The 20,693-nt window shown below is 47.0% G+C and overlaps 1 protein-coding gene across 2 annotated transcripts in view; it reads right to left on the bottom strand.

The window, feature by feature from the left end:
• The window catches only part of LOC147092825 (nuclear RNA export factor 1-like), an 85,465-nt gene that overhangs the window by 31,500 nt on the left and 33,272 nt on the right, over positions 1 to 20,693 (bottom strand). For both annotated transcript variants that reach the window (XM_085976076.1, XM_085976077.1), the window contains 7 exons: positions 13,483 to 13,633; positions 10,105 to 10,188; positions 6,070 to 6,174; positions 5,067 to 5,147; positions 3,367 to 3,436; positions 2,206 to 2,294; positions 1,281 to 1,388 (listed from right to left, as the gene is read on the bottom strand). In XM_085976076.1, the coding sequence (XP_085832202.1) occupies positions 1,281 to 1,388; positions 2,206 to 2,294; positions 3,367 to 3,436; positions 5,067 to 5,147; positions 6,070 to 6,174; positions 10,105 to 10,188; positions 13,483 to 13,633 (688 nt within the window). The remainder of the gene's footprint in view (positions 1 to 1,280; positions 1,389 to 2,205; positions 2,295 to 3,366; positions 3,437 to 5,066; positions 5,148 to 6,069; positions 6,175 to 10,104; positions 10,189 to 13,482; positions 13,634 to 20,693) is intronic.

Raw genomic sequence — 20,693 nt, 5'->3', positions numbered from 1 at the left:
TCCCTTGGGCTGTTGTCGCCGGGATGTCATCCTTCAGTGGCACGACTTGAATAAATGCATTTTTGGATGGATTACATGTGCTACAATTTCTGATTCAGCACCTATGTAGCACGAGACCAATACTGCATTACTACAAATTAAAGTGAATACATATTATTAACCCACCGCTCTCTGGAACGGAGATGCACTCCTTCCCACCTGCTACCTCGACTCACACTAGGGTATATCGCCAGTGTCGGCAGTGCACAGTTACCCAGCCCAAGTGGCCACTCCTCATGCAGGAGCCTGAACAGTGTTGGCAGGCTATTCAACTACATCACAACCAACCCAACCCTGTTCTCACGAGTCAGACACACACACACACACACACACACACGCGCGCGCATGCTCCAGCAGGAGTCACTGGAGAGCGATTAGATTTTGCCTCTTCTGGTCAAGGAGCAGGGAGGTCAATTGTGAAGCCCCTATTGCTTTTGCCAGCTGACATCAGCTAACTCAGAATAGACCAGGGAACAAGGTTGCCTCATCAGTCTAGATCAGAGGTTCCCAAACTGGGTGGCGCATCCACTTGGGCGGGGGGGTGTGGAGTCACAATAGAGATGCTAATGAATTGCAGGATTGTGACTGGGGTTGAAATCCTCTCAGAGGATTTCGTGGCAAGGCCAAGAACAAATCTGATTGCCTTCGCTGGTGACTCTTTTGAGAGATAGTTTTAAAGTCACGCCTCTTGATCAATTCTGGCTCTCAAATCGAAAAGACTTCTCCAAATTGTCCCAAAGAGCCGTCAAAATACTTGCACGCTTTGCCTCAATGCATCTGTGAGCAGTTGCTTTCCTCTTTGCTTATTTCCATCAAAAATGTATTCGAAGCTTCTTGATCGTAGCGGCTGGCTGAAACTCTTCGAAATCAAAATAGATTCTACAAATTGTGAGCTAGCAGCAAACAGGCTCATCCGACAAAGGAGAGTCTTTAGTGTTCCTTTACGTTCGAGTTTATTCAGCAGTATGGTAGAGGTGCTGTTCTATTTACCTTGCTTTCTGTCATAAGCAATAGGTTACGTTAGCTGAAAAAATAAAATCCTCTTGTTCTCTGCAAAAAAAAAACTGTTTCTTAGAAAAAGTGGGGCAGACATGAGACCCGAATCGACAATTGGGGGGAGTGGGGGTGTCTCGGCAAAAAGTGTTTGGGAACCTCTGGTATAGGTAGTATATGCAAAAGGACAATCGACACCGGCCACACAAGATGCATGACTAAGCTCTTGGCCGTTACTGCACACTCACCTCGTTTCTGGAAAGATTCAAAATTTTCAAACTGGGAGCTTTGGTAACCAGGTCTGCCAGGTCATCCAGCTTGTACAGCCGGTTATTGCCCAGGTTAAGAGAGAGCAACTGCAAAATAGTACACAAGTTACAATGCCAGTTATAATCGTCTGAGACAATGAGACACGAACAGCATTCCAAACAGGAGAACATAGAAACAGGAGCAGGAGTCGGCCATTCGGCCCCTCGAGCCTGCTCCGCCATTCAATAAGATCATGGCTGATCTGATCTTGGCCTCAACTCCACTTCCCTGCCCACTCCCCATAACCCTCCGACTCCCCTGTAGTTCAAATATCTGTCTATCTCCACCTTGAATATATTCAATGACCCAGCCTCCACGGCTCTCTGGGGTAGAGAATTCCAAAGATTCACCACCCTCAGAAGAAATTCCTCCTCATCTTCATTTTAAATGGGCGCCCCCTTATTCTGAGACTATGCCCCCGAGTTCTAGATTCCCCCACGAGGGGAAGCATCCTCTCTGCATCTACCCTATCGAGCCCCCTCACAATCTTATATGTTTCAATAAGATCCCCTCTCATTCTTCTAAACTCCAATGAGTATAGACCCAACCTGCTCAACCTTTCGTCATACGTCAACCCCCTCATCTCAGGGCCGGTGTGTCTCTGCATCATTTGTAAAAGACACTGTTTTTATAAAATAATCAGCAGTAGCCTGTTAGTTCTGTAAAAGACATTACAGTATAACTAGACTTCCTTATTAGACCGTTACAAATGCTGCCGCCATGTTTTTAAGGTACACAATCCTGCAGAGATCTCCTTCACAGGACTTCCAAATCCCAGAAATTGGCTGCTTAAACCTTACCCTCATAATAGAAAATATAAAGATAAGAATCCCTCCTCTCAAAACGTATCTGCACAATGCGTACCTCTGGAATGTTTTCTTCTATTATTTTGACGACCGCATTCATGGAATTCCTTCTGTTTAACACCACGTCTATATTCGGGGGGACGAGGTCTGAACAACCAAACAGAATAGTTGCCAAGAATCAGAAGCAGTGATTATTACTAATCTACGGTCAACGTGCAATAAAGCTAATTGCTCCCCCCAGTTTAACAGCGAGCAACGAGCACGTGCGCCAACAAGCCGTACAACCAAGTGGTCATAGATTCAATTCCTGTTCTGTGCGGAGTTACCGGATCTCAGCCTGCAGATCATTAGTGGTTCCTCAGTGCCCTGGCCCAAGGTGGGAAAGTGAAAATCAGCCAGTGGTCTGATCGCAAAGGGGCCAGGGTGGGGGTGGAGAGGAAGGGGGAGTGGTGGTGTCCTGCAGGGAAGCAGGTAAGCTTGGTGGGCTAGGAGGAAGCACTCTGCGCCTCCTGATCCACAAGCAGTGCTGTAAAGTACCTTTTCCACAAAGCAGTCCTCGGCTCCCTTTAGCTGCCGGGTTTCCGGAGGTCTGAGATACCCAGCCGGTCAGGGTTAAATCTGGCAGATCGGTTGAGGCATGCAGACTCATTATAATATTTAAATGGACAACCCGTCTCCTGGGAACGGGTTGGTTGCTCATTCTCTGTCTGTAACTAAGGATTGCAGATAAAGAATGCGCGAACATTTAAATGCCACTTAAAGGGGCCGCACACCCAAAAAAAGTGACAGGGAACATTGAATCCGAGCTGACACTCCAATGCAGTAATGAGAGATGCGACATTGTCAGAGGTGCCGTCTTTTGGATGAGACACTAAACCGAGTGTCTCCGTTACAACCGGAAGTGGGCAGGTTGGGGTCGGGTTTAAGATTGTAAAATTTTTATCATCCCACCCAAACCAAACCCACCCATTTTTGGGGATTAAAATTACACCCTCCCCCAAGTGTCTAGATTCACACACAAATGCGACTGGAACTGTAACCCAGAAAGTCAGTGCTGGGGGCGGGGGGGGGGAGAAAGAGTGGAAGGTGACAGGCGGGGGAAGAAAACTGGGTAGATTTCAACTATAAATATGTATCTTTTTTCTAATTATGTCTAATAGTTGTGAAGTTCCAAAATGTGAAAACATCAACAGAGTAGGTAAAAATGCCAAATCCATACCTGGGTCGCTGCGTATGCTGTTTAAATCTAGGGCCTGCTGTGATCCATCGTAACGCTTACTCATGCATTGCTGTAAAATAAAGGTAGGTCTTTCAAGTACTGTAAAATGAAGGAACAGTCAGTCACGTATGTCTGTCGAACGGATAACTTGTTGCTTAGTCCAAATTTTGCCCATTTAAAGTAACATCAGAAGTGCGGAAGCACATCGGCCGAGCAAGAATTACTTTCCAGCTCTGGCCGAGTTGGAAAGCAAAGCTACAGGCTTCTCCTCCAACAGTGTCAGCCTTGCCTAAATGGCACCACTCTGGTCTCGGAGTCAGGAGGGTCGCAGGTTCCAGCGCCACTGCAGGAATGAACATAATCTAAGCAATGCTCTCTTTAAACTGCGCAGCCGTGCCTGCAGCCCCAGTGCAGGCAGCTTGCCGGCTTTTTATTGGAATAACCTCACATGCGCGAACATTTAAATGCCACTTAAAGGGGCCGCGCACCCAAAAAAAAAAGACAGGGAACATTGAATCCGAGCTGACCGCTCCAATGCAGTAATGAGGGATGCGACATTGCCAGATGAGACACTAAACCGAGGCCTTATCTTCCCTCTCGAGGACAAAAGATACCATGTCATTATGTGAAGTGGAGATGGGGAGTTCTCCTCGTGTCCTGCCGATGTGTATCTCTCAACCAAATACAGATTAACTGGTCATTTCCGCCCCTTACAAAGCAGATCACAGCCCCACCCACCCCTCACTGCTGTTTGTGTATAAATTGACTGCCATGTTTGCCTATAAAACAGCCATACTTCAAAAGTAATGCAGTGGCTGTGAAGTGCTTTGATGGATGTAAAAGATGCTATACAAATGCAAGCTCTTTATCTGCAATCCTTAGTTACTTTCTGCTGCACCAGATCTGTGCAACTCCTCCTGGTCTCGTCTACCAGCTCTGTGTCTCTGTTATAGCTGCATTTAAAAAAGAAAATGCCACTGTTTATGGGGTGGGGTTGTCAAGTTCAAGAAAAGAGGAAATCTTCCAGCAGAATCTATCGTGTTTTTCTAAATTTATACTTCTCGGCAACAACTTGACCGTTTTCTAGCACGAGCCGAAATGTATTTTCAATCAAAAATCTGACTGAAATTCACTTTTCAATGACACCATACAAACTTTTCATGTGAACATAGGAACAGGAGTAAGCTATTCAGCCCGGAGTCTATTCTGCCATTCAATTAGACCACGGCTGATCTGTTATCAATTTTAACTCATTTCCCCTCCACCCACCCGTGGATTTTTTGCAAATTACCTTAAATCTGTGTCCTCTGGTTACCGACCCTCCTGCCAGCGGAAACGGTTTCTCCCGATCTACTCCATCAAACCCCCTCACAATTTTGAACATCTCTATTAAATCTCTCCCTGCTCCAAGAACAATCCCAGCTTCTCCAGTCTCTCCACATAACTGAAGTCCCTTATCCCTGGTACCATTCTGGTAAATCTCCTCTGCACCCTCTCCAAGGCCTTGACATCCTGGTGAAAGTGCGGTGCCCAGAATTGGACACAATACTCCAGCTGAGGCCTGATTTAAAAAGGTTCACCATAACTTCCTTGACACGTTGATTACAGATTTCCCAGAGCAGACTATTTGTGGATAATGTCGTACTGTGAAGCACTGCAAACGATGTGTGGATTCCTCAGCAGTCTATGAATTCTCTTACCTTTATGTGCTCAATTTCCTCCAATTTGAGTTCATTTAAAATGAAAGATGGCGGCAGCGAGGCGTTTATGATGATTACCACCTGCGGGAAAAGAAAACATTTGTTCACACCAATCAGTTTTACGATTTTGGAGTGCAGTGCTGCGTGTAATGGAAAAGTAAATGGGAAATGAGGAGTGCTCGGAACGGCTCAGTGAGAAAATATATCACAGTACTGAGACAGAGAGGGAGAGCCCGGCTTCAATCCCCGGAGCGTACTGAGTAAGCTCATCTCAGCCATGGCAACACTCGGGCAGCCGCAAGTGGCTTCGGGATCCTCAGCGAGAAGGAAGAGAAGTCAACCCGCGCTTCCGCTCATTATAATCCAGCGGTGTGGGCTGAGGGCAGGACTGGACATGGCTGTGATGACCTCCACGGTGGACTAGCCTACTGACACTCAGGTGATTGGACTCACACATGGTCACCTGGGCAAGGTGAAAGTGATCGCCTTCTGGAGAGGAGGGTGCTCAATTCAGTGCCAAATCATCGGTTTTTCTGCTGTGGGTCCATGTAATGAAATCTGTTTGTCTTGTCTGTATTCGTTCTTGCCTGTATTCGTTTTGCACTCATGTATATTACCCTCCCCCACACGGTGTATAGTTTCACTTCCTCTTTCCTGACTAACCTGGAAGGTTCCAGGTCTTGGCTCTTGGCTCCGCCCCTGACTTCTCTTACATAAAGATCCCAGGATCTGTATGACTCATTCCTGCGAGCCAGTCAGTGTGTTGAGATGTTAGCTCTGATCTTGTGATTAAAAGCCAACTTGTTAAAGTCTATAACTTCTAGTTCTGTGGTTATTGAAGGCACATCAGTGCACAACAAGAAATTAGGTTGGGGTCTGCTAAGCACACTTCAGACAACAGAGCAAGCTTGTTTCTATCTGGTCCGAAGGGACTTTTTTTTAAAACCGTGGGTAAAAACACATTACATCATTCTTACTGTCAGAAATATATAAAGCCACATACCCGGTACAAATCTTTGTCAACAATTCTTCTCGATAGCTGCTTCAAAGCGTTTGCAGTCGTAGAATCTTCTACATAGAACACTGCCTTATTATCATCATAATGGAACTGTCGAAAGAAAACATTCATCAGTGTCTGCTAATGGCCGAGCCCAAACAAGCCTCAACTCCGAAAGTGCAGAAGAGAATATAAAAGTAAACGAGTCAGAAATGTCAGAATTTTTCAGCACAGAAAGGAGGCCATTCAGCCCATCGTATCTGTGCTGGCTCTTTGAAGGAGCTGTCCATTAGTCCCACTGCCCTCCAAATTGATCTTTTCAAGCAAAATGCTCAACTGCCTTTTGAAAATTACGACTGAACCTGCTTCCACCACACTTTCAGGTAGTGCATTCCAGATCACAACGCGTTGAGGCCTAACCAGTGATTTATAAAGGCTTACCATAACTTCCTGGCTTGTCCGGAACAACAGCCCGTTTTTAAAATGACTCAATTGAAAAGCTGAAAGGTGAACATATCTGGACATGAACAGGTTCAGCTGAAAGTTCCCACTCGCTCATTGGGCAAGGTTCCGACAGGTTGCAGGCACCCAGGGAGCTGCACCCCTGCAGCAGTCATCTCTCGAGCTGGAAAGCAAGCTACATGTGGGGGGAGGGAGCGAAAGCTGTACTCTACACCAGGGCTGTCGATCTGTAGCCTTGAGCCCATAAGGAATAGGAGCAGGAGTCGGCCATTCGGCCTCTCGAGCCTGCTCCGCCATTCAATAAGATCATGGCTGATCTTCGACCTCAACTCCACTTTCCCGCCCGATCCCCATATTCCTCGATTCCCCTAGAGTCCAAATCGATCTCGGTCTTGAGTATACTCAACGACTGAGCCTCCACAGCCCTCTGGGGTAGAGAATTCCTAAGATTCACAGCCCTCTGAGTGAAGAAATTCCATCTCATCTCAGTCCTAAATGGCCGACCCCTTATCCGGAAACTATGCCCCCTAGTTCTAGAATTTATATTTTGCCCCCGGCCCTGGGAATCTGGCCCTCAAAGATCAGGCAACGCATTCCTATTTGCACTGTGTTTCTCATTGGTTAGCTTGCCCTGTCTGGATATTGTGGGCCTTAAAGAGTTTTTTTTTTATGGCTATTGCCTCACTGTTTAAAACATTTTAATCAGTTGCATCAAGATCTGGCAATTGGTGATAAATGCAAATAATGGGAAAGTTGTCCTAGAAGCTTTCTTTTAGGCATTTTATGGAACATTTGCAAGACTATATTTTAGTTTTGTACCACCAGTAGCAGAAAACACAACACTGAAAGCAACCAAGCTGCCAAGATAAATACACTGAAGTTTAAACAGCAGCCTTAAATTGAGTAGGGCCACCATTTCAACTGAGCGGAGTGCAGCTGCACACGGGTAAACCACCCACTCCTGGGAAATAAACGACATGGTGTCACCAGTTGCACAACTGCGAAAGTAAATGTGGGTCTGAGACAGGAGTTATAATGGGGAATAAGGAAATGGCAGAGAAATTAAACAAATACACTGAAGACGAAGCAAAAAACTTCCCGGATATAGTGGAGAATGAGGAACTGAAGAACTTGGTATTAGTAAAAAAAATAATAGTACTGGAGAAATTAATAGGACTGAAAGCTGATAAATCCCCATGACCAGATAGCCTACATGCTATAGAGATAGTGGATGTATTGGTTGTCATTTTCCAAAATTCTATAGATTCTAGAACGGTTCCTGCAGATTGGAAGGTGACAAATGTAACCCCACTATTTAACAAGGGAGGGAGAGAGAAAATGGGGAAATACAGACCAGTTAGCCTGACATCAGTAATAGGGAAAATGCTAGAATCCATTATTAAGGACGTGATAACAGGGCACTTTAGAAAATAATAATAGGATTGGGCAGAGTCAGCACAGATTTATGAAAGGGAAATCGTGTTGGACAAATCTGTTAGAATTTTTTGAGGTGATTCATTATGAGTGATTCATCCCAGAGACTTGAGCACAATAATCTAGGCTGACACTCCAGTGCAGTACTGAGGGAGCGCCGCACTGTCGGAGGGGCAGTACTGAGGGAGCGCCGCACTGTCGGAGGGGCAGTACTGAGGGAGTGCCGCACTGTCGGAGGGGCAGTACTGAGGGAGCGCCGCACTGTCGGAGGGGCAGTACTGAGGGAGCGCCGCACTGTCGGAGGGGCAGTACTGAGGGAGTGCCGCACTGTCGGAGGGGCAGTACTGAGGGAGCGCCGCACTGTCGGAGGGGCAGTACTGAGGGAGCGCTGCACTGTCGGAGGGGCAGTACTGAGGGAGCGCCGCACTGTCGGAGGGGCAGTACTGAGGGAGCGCCGCACTGTCGGAGGGGCAGTACTGAGGGAGCGCTGCACTGTCGGAGGGGCAGTACTGAGGGAGCGCTGCACTGTCGGAGGGGCAGTACTGAGGGAGCGCTGCACTGTCGGAGGGGCAGTACTGAGGGAGCGCCGCACTGTCGGAGGGGCAGTACTGAGGGAGCGCCGCACTGTCGGAGGGGCAGTACTGAGGGAGTGCCGCACTGTCGGAGGGGCAGTACTGAGGGAGTGCCGCACTGTCGGAGGGGCAGTACTGAGGGAGCGCCGCACTGTCGGAGGGGCCGGCTTTTGGATGAGACGTTAAACAGCAGCCCTCTCATGTGGATGTCAAAGATCCCACAGCCACTATTGGAAGAAGAGCAGGGGAGTTCTCCCCAGGGTCCTGGGACCAATATTTATCCCTCAACCAACATCACTAAAAACAGATGATCTAGTCAGCATCAAATTGCTGTTTGTGGGAGCTTGCTGTGCACAAATTGGCTGCCGCGTTTTCTACATTACAACAGTGGCTACGCCTCAGAAGTATTTAATTGGCCATAAAGTGCGTTGGGATGTCCGGTGGTCGTGAAAGGCGCTGTAGAAATGCAAGACTTGTTTTATATACAATATGTACCCAGTTTAAAATTCATTTATTCGTTTCTCATTATCAGCGGGACTTGGCATCATGGATTTTGCTAGACATCAGGTGGAGGGGAAAAACACCCCAAGAAAAACCCAAAATGTAAGTGAGCTTTTAAAAAAAAATCAAAACCCTCTTGGCCTGACAATTTAAAAACAAAGTTTTGGTGGATTTCTTGGTGGCAGTGTTGAGTAAACCGAACACATGTTGCATAAATATTTTTATCCAGCGGCTGGATCCTACCATCACAATCCAGATTAAAGCATTTTACACCTCGAAGTGGGTATTTCGCTCGGTATTCAATTAGTATGCCCCTTTTATAGAAATCACAGAAATTAGGAGGATGGGAGGACGCTGTCTGGCCCACCATGCCTGCGCTGGCGCTAGCTCTTCAACACTTCCCTAGTCTCATTCCCGGTCTTTCCCCTACTCTTCATCTTTAGTAGTTCAGATTCTGTTTCCCTACCCCATCAGAATCGATGCTGGAAGTGAGGTGGAGCTCACAGCCCATTTTGAAGCCAGTCATTTGCAGCTATCCAATTAAGTTGCCCCCGAAGAGATATTGGCTTTGTGTGTGGGGCCCTTTTATTCTATTTTTAGTCGCACTAGAATGGAACATGGATCTTGACCCCAAATTCAGCCTAATTGGGTCACACACTTTAAATCTAATAACCTGACTGAAAACAGCAAATGTTAACTAGCTGCTAGTCAACATCGTTCGCACTGCAGTCACACGCTGCACAATATACTTCCCACCCCTCTCCAACTTTCCCTCACCTGCAAGTGCTGACTCTTGCTAGGATACCGTGGGCAGTGAATGCCGACAGGCTGTTCATCCATGTAGGGAACCATGGTCAAGCTCAATCCAGGTAAGCCCAGAATTCCAAGCCTTACAGTTTCTGGCAGAAATCACTGAGCAGTGGCCAGGGGCAGAAACTGCATAGTTCCCATTCCTACCTCCGAGTTTTAAATGTACCTAACTGAATCCCGAAAAATCTAATTTTGCTGGTACTGTACTATTTTCTTGACACTCTAGCTTGTCCTAAACAAGCGCAGCTGCCATGATTCCTACCTGGATAGGAGTAAAGGCAACACTGCACATGGTATGCAAGCTTGACAAAAGCCAGGATTTTTCATATTTCTTTCCAAAGGGAATCTGATGAGAGAGCAAAAATATTTAGCCGTCAGTTTCATTCAACATTTCTTAACTTTACAATGCTAATTTACGATGATCATTTTCAAACCATTTTAAGTAAACATTTTCTTGCATAAATATAATTGTAAAATGGCACGAACACTTTAAAAACAGATGGTTATAAGGCCAATGTTTAAACTTTACTATAAAACATCAACTAATTAAATGTGGAATGGATACAGTAAGGTTATGAGACAGTTCTGTGATGAACACAGCACGGGGTGCAACAATGGATCATAGTGTCTGGATTAGAAGGGGACAGGGGAAATCACGCAAGATTCCCATTTCTGTAATGTATGTGCGTGGCTGTTAAGACACAGCAGGATCACAGATGTCTGGCTGGGCTTACACATTTTATTTTAATACATTCTCGGGATGGGGGCATCACTGGCAAGTCTGGGATTTATTGCCCACCCAGAGTAGTCCAGAGAGAGTTTCATACAATTGAGTGGCGTGCTAGGCCACTTCAGAGGGCAGTGAAGAGTCAACTACGTCTGTGTGAGACTGAAGCCACATATAGAAAATCCGACAGCTCCACGGTCACTTTTGATGCCAACTTAAGATTAAAAAACTGAATTCATAGAATGTCACAGCACAGAAGGAGGCCATTCGGCCCATCGAGCCCGTGCCAGCTCTCTGCAAGAGCACTTCCCCGCCCTTTCCCCGTAGCCCTGGACATTTTTTTCCTTCAGGAACTTATCCAATTCCCTTTTGAAAGCCACGATTGAGCCTGCCTCCACTACCCTTTCAGGCAGTGGATTCCAGATCCTAAACACTCGTCGCGTAAAAAGGTTTTTTCTTACGTCGCCTTTGGTTCTTCTGCCAATCACCGTAAATCTGTGTCCTCTGGTTCTCGACCCTTCCGCCAATGGGAACAGTTTCTCTCGATCTACTCTGTCTAGACCCCTCATGATTTTGAACACCTCTATCAAATCTCCTCTCAACCTTCTCTGCTCCAAGGAGACCAACCCCAGCTTCTCCAGTCTATCCACGTAACTGAAGTCCCTCATCCCTGGAACCATTCTTGTAAATCTTTTCTGCACCCTCTCCAAGGCCTTCAAATCCTTCCTAAAGTGCGGTGCCCAGAATTGGACACAGTACTCCAGTTGAGGCCAAACCAGCGTTTTATAAAGGTTCATTGTAACTTCCTTGCTTTTGTACTCTATATCTCTATTTATGAAGCCCAGGATCCCGTATGTTTTTTTAAACCACTTTCTCAACCTGCCCTGCCACCTTCAATGATTTGTGCACATTCCCCCAGGTCTCTCTGTTCATGCACCCCCTTTAGGATTGTAACCTTTAGTTTATATTGCCTCTCCTCGTTCTTCCTACCAAAATGCATCACTTCACACTTTTCTGCGTTAAATTTCATCTGCCACGTGTCCGCCCATTCCACCAGCCTGTCTGTCTTCTTGAAGTCTATCACTCTCCTCCTCACTGTTCACTATACTTCCAAGTTTTGTCTCATCTGCAAATTTTGAAATAGTGCCCTGTACACCCAAGTCCAAGTCATTAATATATATCAAGAAAAGCAGTGATCCTAGTACCGACCCCTGGGGAACACCTTCCTCCAGTCCGAAAAACCGTTCACCACTACTCTCGGTCACTTAACCAATTTTGTATCCATGCTGCCACTGTCCATTTTATTCCATGGGCTTCAACTTTGCTGGCAAACCTATTACAGGAAACTCTTGTTTAAACGGCACCTAAATATCTGGAATTCTCTATTAACCGGCAAAATTCATACTCTGAAAACACCTCAATAACCGGAAATGTTGCCGAGTCCGAGTCCCCCGCGGTGGCCAAGTTAGTCAGTTGCGGTAGTTCTCCAAACTGCCACTACTCGGCTTCTTGGCACTGTCAGAAATCCGAACACCTCAATAACAGGAGTCTGACTCTTTGTTTGTTAAAAATAGCCTCGGTAGATAACCCTCTCCGTCATCCGGAATTTTTAATCAACCGGCACCATCCCGGTCCCGTCGGTGCCGGATACCAAAGAGTTTCCTGTATGTGGCACTTTATCAAACGCCTTCTGGAAGTCCACATACACCACGTCAACCCTCTCTGTTATCTCATCAAAAAACTCGATCAAGTTAGTTAAACACGATTTTCCTTTAATAAATCCGTGCTGGCTTTCCTTAATTAATCCACACTTGTCCAAGTGACTTAACTTTGTCCCTGATTATCGTTTCCAAAAGCTTCCCCACTACCGACCGGCCTGTAGTTGCTGGGTTTATCCTTACACCCTATTTTGAACAAGGGTGAAACACTTACAATTCCCCAGTCCTCTGGCCCCACCCCCGTATCCAAGGAGGATTGGAAGATTATGGCAAGTACCTCCGCGATTTCCTCCTTAATCACCTTCAGCATCCTAGGACGCATCCCATCCGGTGATATCAACTCTGTGCTCAGACAGCCTTTCTAGTACCTCCTCAATCAATTCTTCTCTCATCCAGTATCTGCACTACCTCCTCTTTCACTATGACTTTAGCAGCACCTTCTTCCTTGGTGAAGACAGATGCAAAGTACTCATTTAGTACCTCAGCCATACTCTCTGCCTCCATGCGCAGGTCTCCTTTTCGGTCCCTAATCGGCCCCACTCCTCCTTTTATTATCCATTTATTATTTAAATACTTATAGAAAACTTTTGAATTCCTTTTTATGTTAGCTGCCAATCTATTCTCATACTCTCGCTTTGCTCTTATTAATCTTTTTCACTTCCCCTCTGAACTTTCTATATTCAGCCTGATTCTCACTTGTATTTTCAACCGGACATTGGTCATACCCGCTCTTTTTCTGTTTCATCTTACTTTCTATCTCTTTCGTCATCGAATTCAAATGTTCAAACTGCCACGGTGGGAGCTGAACTCGCATTCTCTAGATTATGAGTCCAGGACTCTGCATTACTAGTCCAGTAAAATAACCACTACACTCCCGTACCCTGTTAAAAACTTGCACAAGGGGCCAGAGGTCTAACGGCATTCACAGAGCTGCACACCCACCCAAGTCCTTTAGGAAAGGAAGGGATGAGATTGAGAAGATGCAAGGGAGCAAGCAATCTGCATGGGAAGAGATGGAAAAGAATTCTCCGCTGAAAGAAAATGGTTACATTTCAACTTCTCAAAAAGGAGATTTACAACAAAAGTCACTCTGCCCAGATTCGCTCATTTGCCCACCCCGAGCCACATAGCAGTTACGCTTCAAATGTACACAACAGAACAGCAAAGACAGGGCAGTCCCAAAATAAATACCTACAGTGATTTTAAACCAGTTTTTCCGTGTATTTGTGTTGTTACTTGCACTTCTCTCCGAATTTTGCTTCACTGTAACCTGAATGCTGGAGGGCCCTCCATCACGATCGTGCCAGCTGTCTGGGCGTCGAGATGGTCTTGAACCATAGGGTGTACTGAGGATTAATAAAAGGAAAACAAGTCATAACATGCAGGATTACACAGTTCAAATCAACTCGAAGAGATTGCTTACTGTATCACAATACCATTGCACACATTACACTAATATAGAAAACTCCAGAAGATAGGAAGAGTGATCACTGTGCCGTGCTCAGTGACTGATGAACTCGGAGCTGCTCGGTTTATGTTTTAATTACACAGGACAACACTGGCAAGAATCAGAACACTGGCAGCCAGGTGCTGAAACATGCTCACTGTACCAGAATATTAGTAGTGCACTGTTACTGGAGTCTCTCCTTGGTTCATTTGTCGCACTCTCGCCTTGGAGTCAGGTTGTGGGTTCGAGCCCCACTCCAGAGACCCGAGCCCATAATCCAGGCCGACACTCCCAGTGCAGTACTGAGGGCGCGCTGAAGGAGCAGTCTTTTGGATGAGACATTAAACCAGGGGTGTTCAACTCAATTTACATCGTGGGCCTGATTCGACATCCTGGCACTTGGCATGGGCCACATTCAGCAAAGGTTATCTGGATACACTGGGGTAGAAATTGGCATGCATTTTTGCCTATTTTCTGGGCGTAAAATGGGTTCAATGTATATCAATTTGAGCACAAGGTCTTGCACATTATCTGCACCGGCAGCATGGCTGCCACCATATTAATCCAAACTGTTTTAAGGCATCCCTGGCGGCTGGCTGAAATCAGCATTAGATCAACTTAAAGATGCAAAGAAGGGTGCTGCAAAATGGGTGAAAAACTAGTTGGAACACGCACCGTGCAAGCTTCGGCAAGTTTTTCCAGTTCTGGAGCGGCCTAAAGGGACCTCTGGAGTCTGCTAAAGAAATGGCAGGGAAATTCTTTTTTGTTATTACGTCCCCTTCTGTGGAGCGTGGAGGAGCACACATACACCTCCCAAGGCCACAGCACTACTATGGGCCACTGCTGGCCAGACTCTGGAGGAGCACATACACACCTCCCAAGGCCACAGCACTACTATGGGCCGCTGCTGGCCAGACTCTGGAGGAGCACATACACACCTCCCAAGGCCACAGCACTACTGTGGGCCGCTGCTGACCAGACTCTGGAGGAGCACACATACACCTCCCAAGGCCACAGCACTACTGTGGGCCATAAGAACATAAGAAATAGGAGCAGGAGTAGGCCAATTGGCCCCTCTAGCCTGCTCCGCCATTCAATAAGATCATGGCTGATCTGATCCTAACCGCCAATCCACTATGACAGGACTATCTCCTGAATCTAACAGCATTAGACACACGAAAACAGGAGCAGGATCAGGCTACACGGCCCCTGGGCCCGCTCCGCTACCCACAGGGCCATGACCTATCCGAACCTAGACTCATGTCCAAATTCCTGCCCGCTCCCCGTAACCCTTAAATCCCTTTTCTACTAGGAAACTGTCTATTTCTGTTTTAAATTTATGTAATGATGTAGCTTCGACAGCTTTTTGGGGCAGCATATTCCATGGACCTACCACCCTCTGAGTGAAGTAGTTCCTCCTCATCTCAGTTTTGAAAGAGCAGCCCCTTATTCTAAGACTATGCCCCCTAGTTCTAGTTTCACCCATCATCTGGAACATCCTCCCTGCATCCACCCGATCCAACCCCTTCATAATCTTATATGTTTCAATAAGATCGCCTCTCATTCTTCTGAACTCCAATGAGTAGAGTCCCAATCTACTCAACCTCTCCTCATATGTCCATCCCCCCATCCCCGGGATTAACCGAGTGAACCTTCTTTGTACTGACTCGAGAGCAAGTATGTCCTTTCTTAAGTATGGACACCAAAACTGTATGCAGTATTCCAGGTGCGGTCTCACCAATACCTTGTACAACTGAAGCAATACCTCCCTATTTTTATATTCTATCCCCCTAGCAATGAAAGCCAACATTCCATTGGCCTTCTTAATCACTTGCTGCACCTGCATACTAACCTTTTGAGTTTCGTGCACCAGGACCCCCAGATCCCTTTGTACTTCAGTACTTTCCAGTTTCTTGCCATTAAGATAATAACTTGCTCTACGATTTTTCCTGCCAAAGTGCATAACCTCACACTTTCCAGTATTGTATTCCATCTGCCAAATCTCTGCCCACTTACTTAGCCTGTCTATGTCCCCTTGCAGGTTTTTTATGTCCTCCTCACTCACTACTTTCCCTCCCATCTTAGTATCATCTGCAAACTTTGACGTGTTACACTCGGTCCCCTCCTCCAAATCGTTAATATAGATTGTAAAGAGTTGGGGACCCAGCACTGACCCCTGCGGAACCCCACTGGTTACTGATTGCCAGTCTGAGAATGAACCATTTATCCCAACTCTCTGCCTTCTGTTAGATAGCCAATCCTCTATCCATGCCAGAATATTACCCCCAATCCCGTGATTTTTTATCTTAAGCAATAATCTTTTGTGTGGCACCTTGTCAAATGCCTTTTGGAAGTCTAAATACACTACGTCCACTGGTTCACCTTTATCCACCCTATATGTTACTTCCTCAAAGAACTCCAGCAAATTTGTCAAACATGACTTCCCCTTCATAAAACCATGCTGACTTTGTCTTATTAAATTATGATTATCCAAATGTCCTGTTACTGTCTCCTTAATAATGGACTCCAAAATTTTACCTACCACAGATGTTAGGCTAACCGGTCTATAGTTTCCAGCCTTCTGTCTACTGCCCTTTTTAAATAAGGGTGTTACATTAGCAGTTTTCCAGTCTGCCGGGACCTTTGTTGAGTCCAGGGAGTTTTGGAAGATTATTACCAATGCATCCACAATCCCTACCGCCACTTCCCTCAAAACCCTGGGATGTAAGCCATCAGGTCCAGGTGATTTATCCGCCTTGAGTCCCATTATTTTACCAAGTACTACTTCCTTAGTGATTTTAATCGTATTTAGCTCCTCCCCCCCTATAGCCCCCTGCTTGTCAAGTGTTGGGATATTCTTGGTGTCCTCTACTGTAAAGACTGATGTAAAATATTCATTCAGTGTTTTTGCCATCTCCATATTTCCCACCATTAATTTCCCGCTGCTGGCCAGACTCTGGAGGAGCACACACACACCGCCCAAGTCCAAAGATGTGCGGGTTAGGTTGATTGGCTATGATAAATTGACCCTTAGTGTTAGGGGGATTAAATACGTGGGGTTACGGGGATAGGGTGGGATATGTGTTGGTGTAGGGGTTACAGGGATCGGGTGGGATATGTGTCGGTGCAGGCTCGATGGGCCGAAATGGCCTCTATCTGCACTGTGGGGTTTCTGTGATTTCTGTGTGAAGGCCACAGCACTACTATGGGCCGCTGCTGGCCAGACTCTGGAGGAGCACACATACACCTCCCAAGGCCACAGCACTACTGTGGGCCGCTGCTGGCCAGACTCTGGAGGAGCACACATACACCTCCCAAGGCCACAGCACTACTATGGGCCGCTGCTGGCCAGACTCTGCCCTCCTGCATCTTTCTCTTCCATGTATTGGAGATTGTGATGCTCCTCAAGCGCAGCGAGAATCTTCAGTCTCCATCCTCTTGTTCCCCATTTGCTCACCAGTGGAAACAATCTTTCACAGTTTACCCACAGTACAGGTCCCAGGTTTCACTCACCCTGCTGCTGCTACCGGCTCTGCAGGTGCCAGCCCGTGCCCAGCCCACCCCATGCCCCAACCTCCTGACCCCCAGTCCCTAGTCTCCCGCTCTCTTCTTCACCCCTGCGCCCACCCGAACACCAGTCTCTTCAGGATTCTTCCCACTTGACTTATCTGAACAGTTAGGATGGTCCTAGCTAGACAAGCAACAGGAAGCTTACCAGTGTGAGTGGGTGTATCCCTGCAAAGCTTGCCATGCTTCCTACGTAACAACAATGACCACACTTCACAAATGCGTAATTGGCAGTAAGGCACTTTGGGACATCCTGAGGTTGTGAAAGGCGCAACATAAATGCAAGTCTTTCTTTTTTTCAACCAACACCACCATAAACAGATTACCTGGTTATTCATCTCAATTGTTGTGCTCAAACTGACTGCCAGCTTTACCTACATAACAAAATGACTACACTTCAAATACAGTCATTGGTTGTGAAATATTTTGGGATGTTTTGAGGAAGTCAAACGGTGCTAGTTAAAGCAAGTTCTTTCTTGTATAGGTAGTTACAACACTGCAATACAGTAAGAGTCACGTGACTAGTAGCATGCGCCTGTCTTACAAGTGATGCAAAATAATCTTCGATACAAATAAAGTCACTCAGCTAGAGTCTGAAATTTACAAGCAATTATAACCGTCCTCTGTGCTCAGCATTTTACAACTGGCTACAATGACCTGGATTTGCCTATTTAGAGCAGTGGCCTTACTAGCACAGGTCACAAGTTAGCAGCTAAGCATCACAACCACGTGGGGTTAACCATGATCCAGACCTGACTACCCACAAGCTTACTAGTACAGCATGTGCGTGCAGACACCCAGGTTCCTAGAACTCTTACTTTTACCATTTGCCTGGCAGGCAGATGCCAAGAAGAAGTGTTATGTCGATTTTGTCCTCACTGCTGAACTGGCTATGTTCATTGCAAGGATGGAGAGCTGGGGTCCCAGCAAGTAGCACAACCAGCGCTGTCAGTAACATAGAAAAATATCCCAAGGTGTTTCGCAAAAGCGTAGTCAAAAAAAAGCCAATCCAAAGAGGAGATACAAGGAGGGGTGACTAAAATCTTGGTCGAAGAGCTAGGTTTTAAGAAGAGACTTAAAAGGAGGTGGAGAGGCAGAGGTTTAGGGAGGAAATTCGGGCCTAGACAGCTGAAGGAACGGCCGCCAATGGTAGGGCAAAAGGAGTGGGGGATGCACAAGAGGCCAGAGCTGGAGTAACAGAGTTCCGAGGAGGTTACAGAGATAGGGAGGGGGCGAGGTCATGGAGGGATTTAAACACAAGGATGAGAATTTTAAATCTGAGGTGTTGGGGGACTGGGAGCCAATGTAGGTCAGCGGGCACAGGGGTGGTGGTTCAGCGGGACTTGGTACGGGCTAGGATACGGGCAGAGTTTTGGATGAGCTGACGTTTTCGGAGGGTGTCGGATGGGAGGCCAGCCAAAAGAGCGTTGGAATAGTCGAGTCTGGAGGTGGCAAGAGCATGGGTGAGGGTTTCAGCAGCAGATGGGCGGAGGCAGGGGCGGAGAGGGGTGATATCACAAGAGCATGGGTGAGGGTTTCAGCAGCAGATGGGCGGAGGCAGGGGCGGAGAGGGGTGATATCACAAGAGCATGGGTGAGGGTTTCAGCAGCAGATGGGCGGAGGCAGGGGCGGAGAGGGGTGATATCACAAGAGCATGGGTGAGGGTTTCAGCAGCAGATGGGCAGAGGCAGGGGCAGGGGCAGAGAGGGGTGATATCACAAGAGCATGGGTGAGGGTTTCAGCAGCAGATGGGCAGAGGCAGGGGCGGAGAGGGGTGATATCACAAGAGCATGGGTGAGGGTTTCAGCAGCAGATGGGCAGAGGCAGGGGCAGAGAGGGGTGATATCACAAGAGCATGGGTGAGGGTTTCAGCAGCAGATGGGCAGAGGCAGGGGCGGAGAGGGGTGATATCACAAGAGCATGGGTGAGGGTTTCAGCAGCAGATGGGCGGAGGCAGGGGCGGAGAGGGGTGATATCATATCGGTGGAAGTAGGCAGTTGCTTCCATCTAGATGTTGAAGCTCAGCTCAGGGTCAAATAAGACGCTGAGATTGCAAACAGTCAAGTTCAACCTGTTCAGTGTCCAGGGAGGGGATGGAATCAACTGAAAGGGTATGGAGTTTCGAGCAGCGGCCAAAGATAATGGCTATGGCCCTCCCAATGTTTAACTTGAGGACATTGTGCCTCATTCAACATTGGATGTCAGACCAGCAATCTGACTAAACAGAGGCAGTGGAGGGGTCAAGAGTGGTAGAACTGGATGTGATCAGCGTACATGTGGCACCTGACCCTGTGTCTGCAGATGATGTTGCCAAGGGGCAGTGAAGAGGAGTGGGCCAAAATAATGGTACGGGGGCGTGAACAGCAGCTATTGCTACAGCTAGGTGAGTCTCATTCTGATAGAAAATTTCAGAGCAGCGCCGGAGAAGGATAGGGTGGGCGACTGTGTCAAAGGCTGCCGAGAGGTTGAGACAAGGAGGGGAAGTTGGCGCTTGAACCTGGAGATGCGGGAAAGATAGGCACAAATTTGAGGTGACAATCAATGTTCTCTCTATAATAACAACAGAAAATGCTGGAAAAACTCAGCAGGTCAGGCAACATCCGTGGAGAGAAATTTGAGTTGACGTTTCGGGTTTGACCCTTCTTCAAAACTGGAGAGAAAAGGAACTAGATCGAAGGCAGGGCTGCGATCGGACAAAAGAATAAAAGAACCAAAAGAAGTAAAAGAGATTAGAAGCTAGACGAGATGGTAATAGGCTGGGATTAGGTGTAAAGTGTAATGGTTCTCTCTAGTTTTTTCGGGGGGGTGGGTTCCTTTAGCAGGCTGTGCGACCCATTCAAATTTCCACGCATGCGCGGTTTTATCATTATAAATAAAAAGCCGGCAAGTTGCCTGCGCGGGACCTCCGGAGCGCTGGGCAGCTTAAAGGGAACATTGGTTACAATACGTTCAAGGACTTGAGAGAAAAGGGAGGTTGGAGATGAGGCAGTAGTTTAACAAGGACAGAAGGGTCAGGGTGGGTTTTATTTTGAAAAGGGGATAATGATGGTTTTGAAAGGGAGGAGGGCAGTACCAGAGGAGAGAGAACCATTTGTAATGTCAGCTAACATCGGGGTTAAGAAGGGAAGTTGAGAGGTCAGCAGTTTAGTGAGAATGGGGTTAAGACAGCAGGAGGTGGGTCCCATGGACAAGGCGAGGTCAGAGAGGGTATGAGGGGAGATAGGAGCGAATGACGCGGGTTCAGGGCTAGGTGGGAAAAAGGTAGGGGTGGATGTAGCAAACGCAGCTGAACTCAATCTTAGTTGCAAACAAGTCACTGCTTGCAGTTGTTGTTGGAGGGGAGGGTGGAGGCGGCAATGGAGACAGGCTTAAAGAGGATGGTGTGTCGATCG

The sequence above is a fragment of the Somniosus microcephalus genome, unplaced genomic scaffold (genome assembly GCF_052327205.1).
Source record: "Somniosus microcephalus isolate GS21.2 unplaced genomic scaffold, FLI_Smic_1.0 unresolved_chr2, whole genome shotgun sequence".
In the NCBI taxonomy this organism is placed as follows: Eukaryota; Metazoa; Chordata; class Chondrichthyes; order Squaliformes; family Somniosidae; genus Somniosus; species Somniosus microcephalus.
This window is presented reverse-complemented; position numbering and strand designations above follow the sequence as displayed.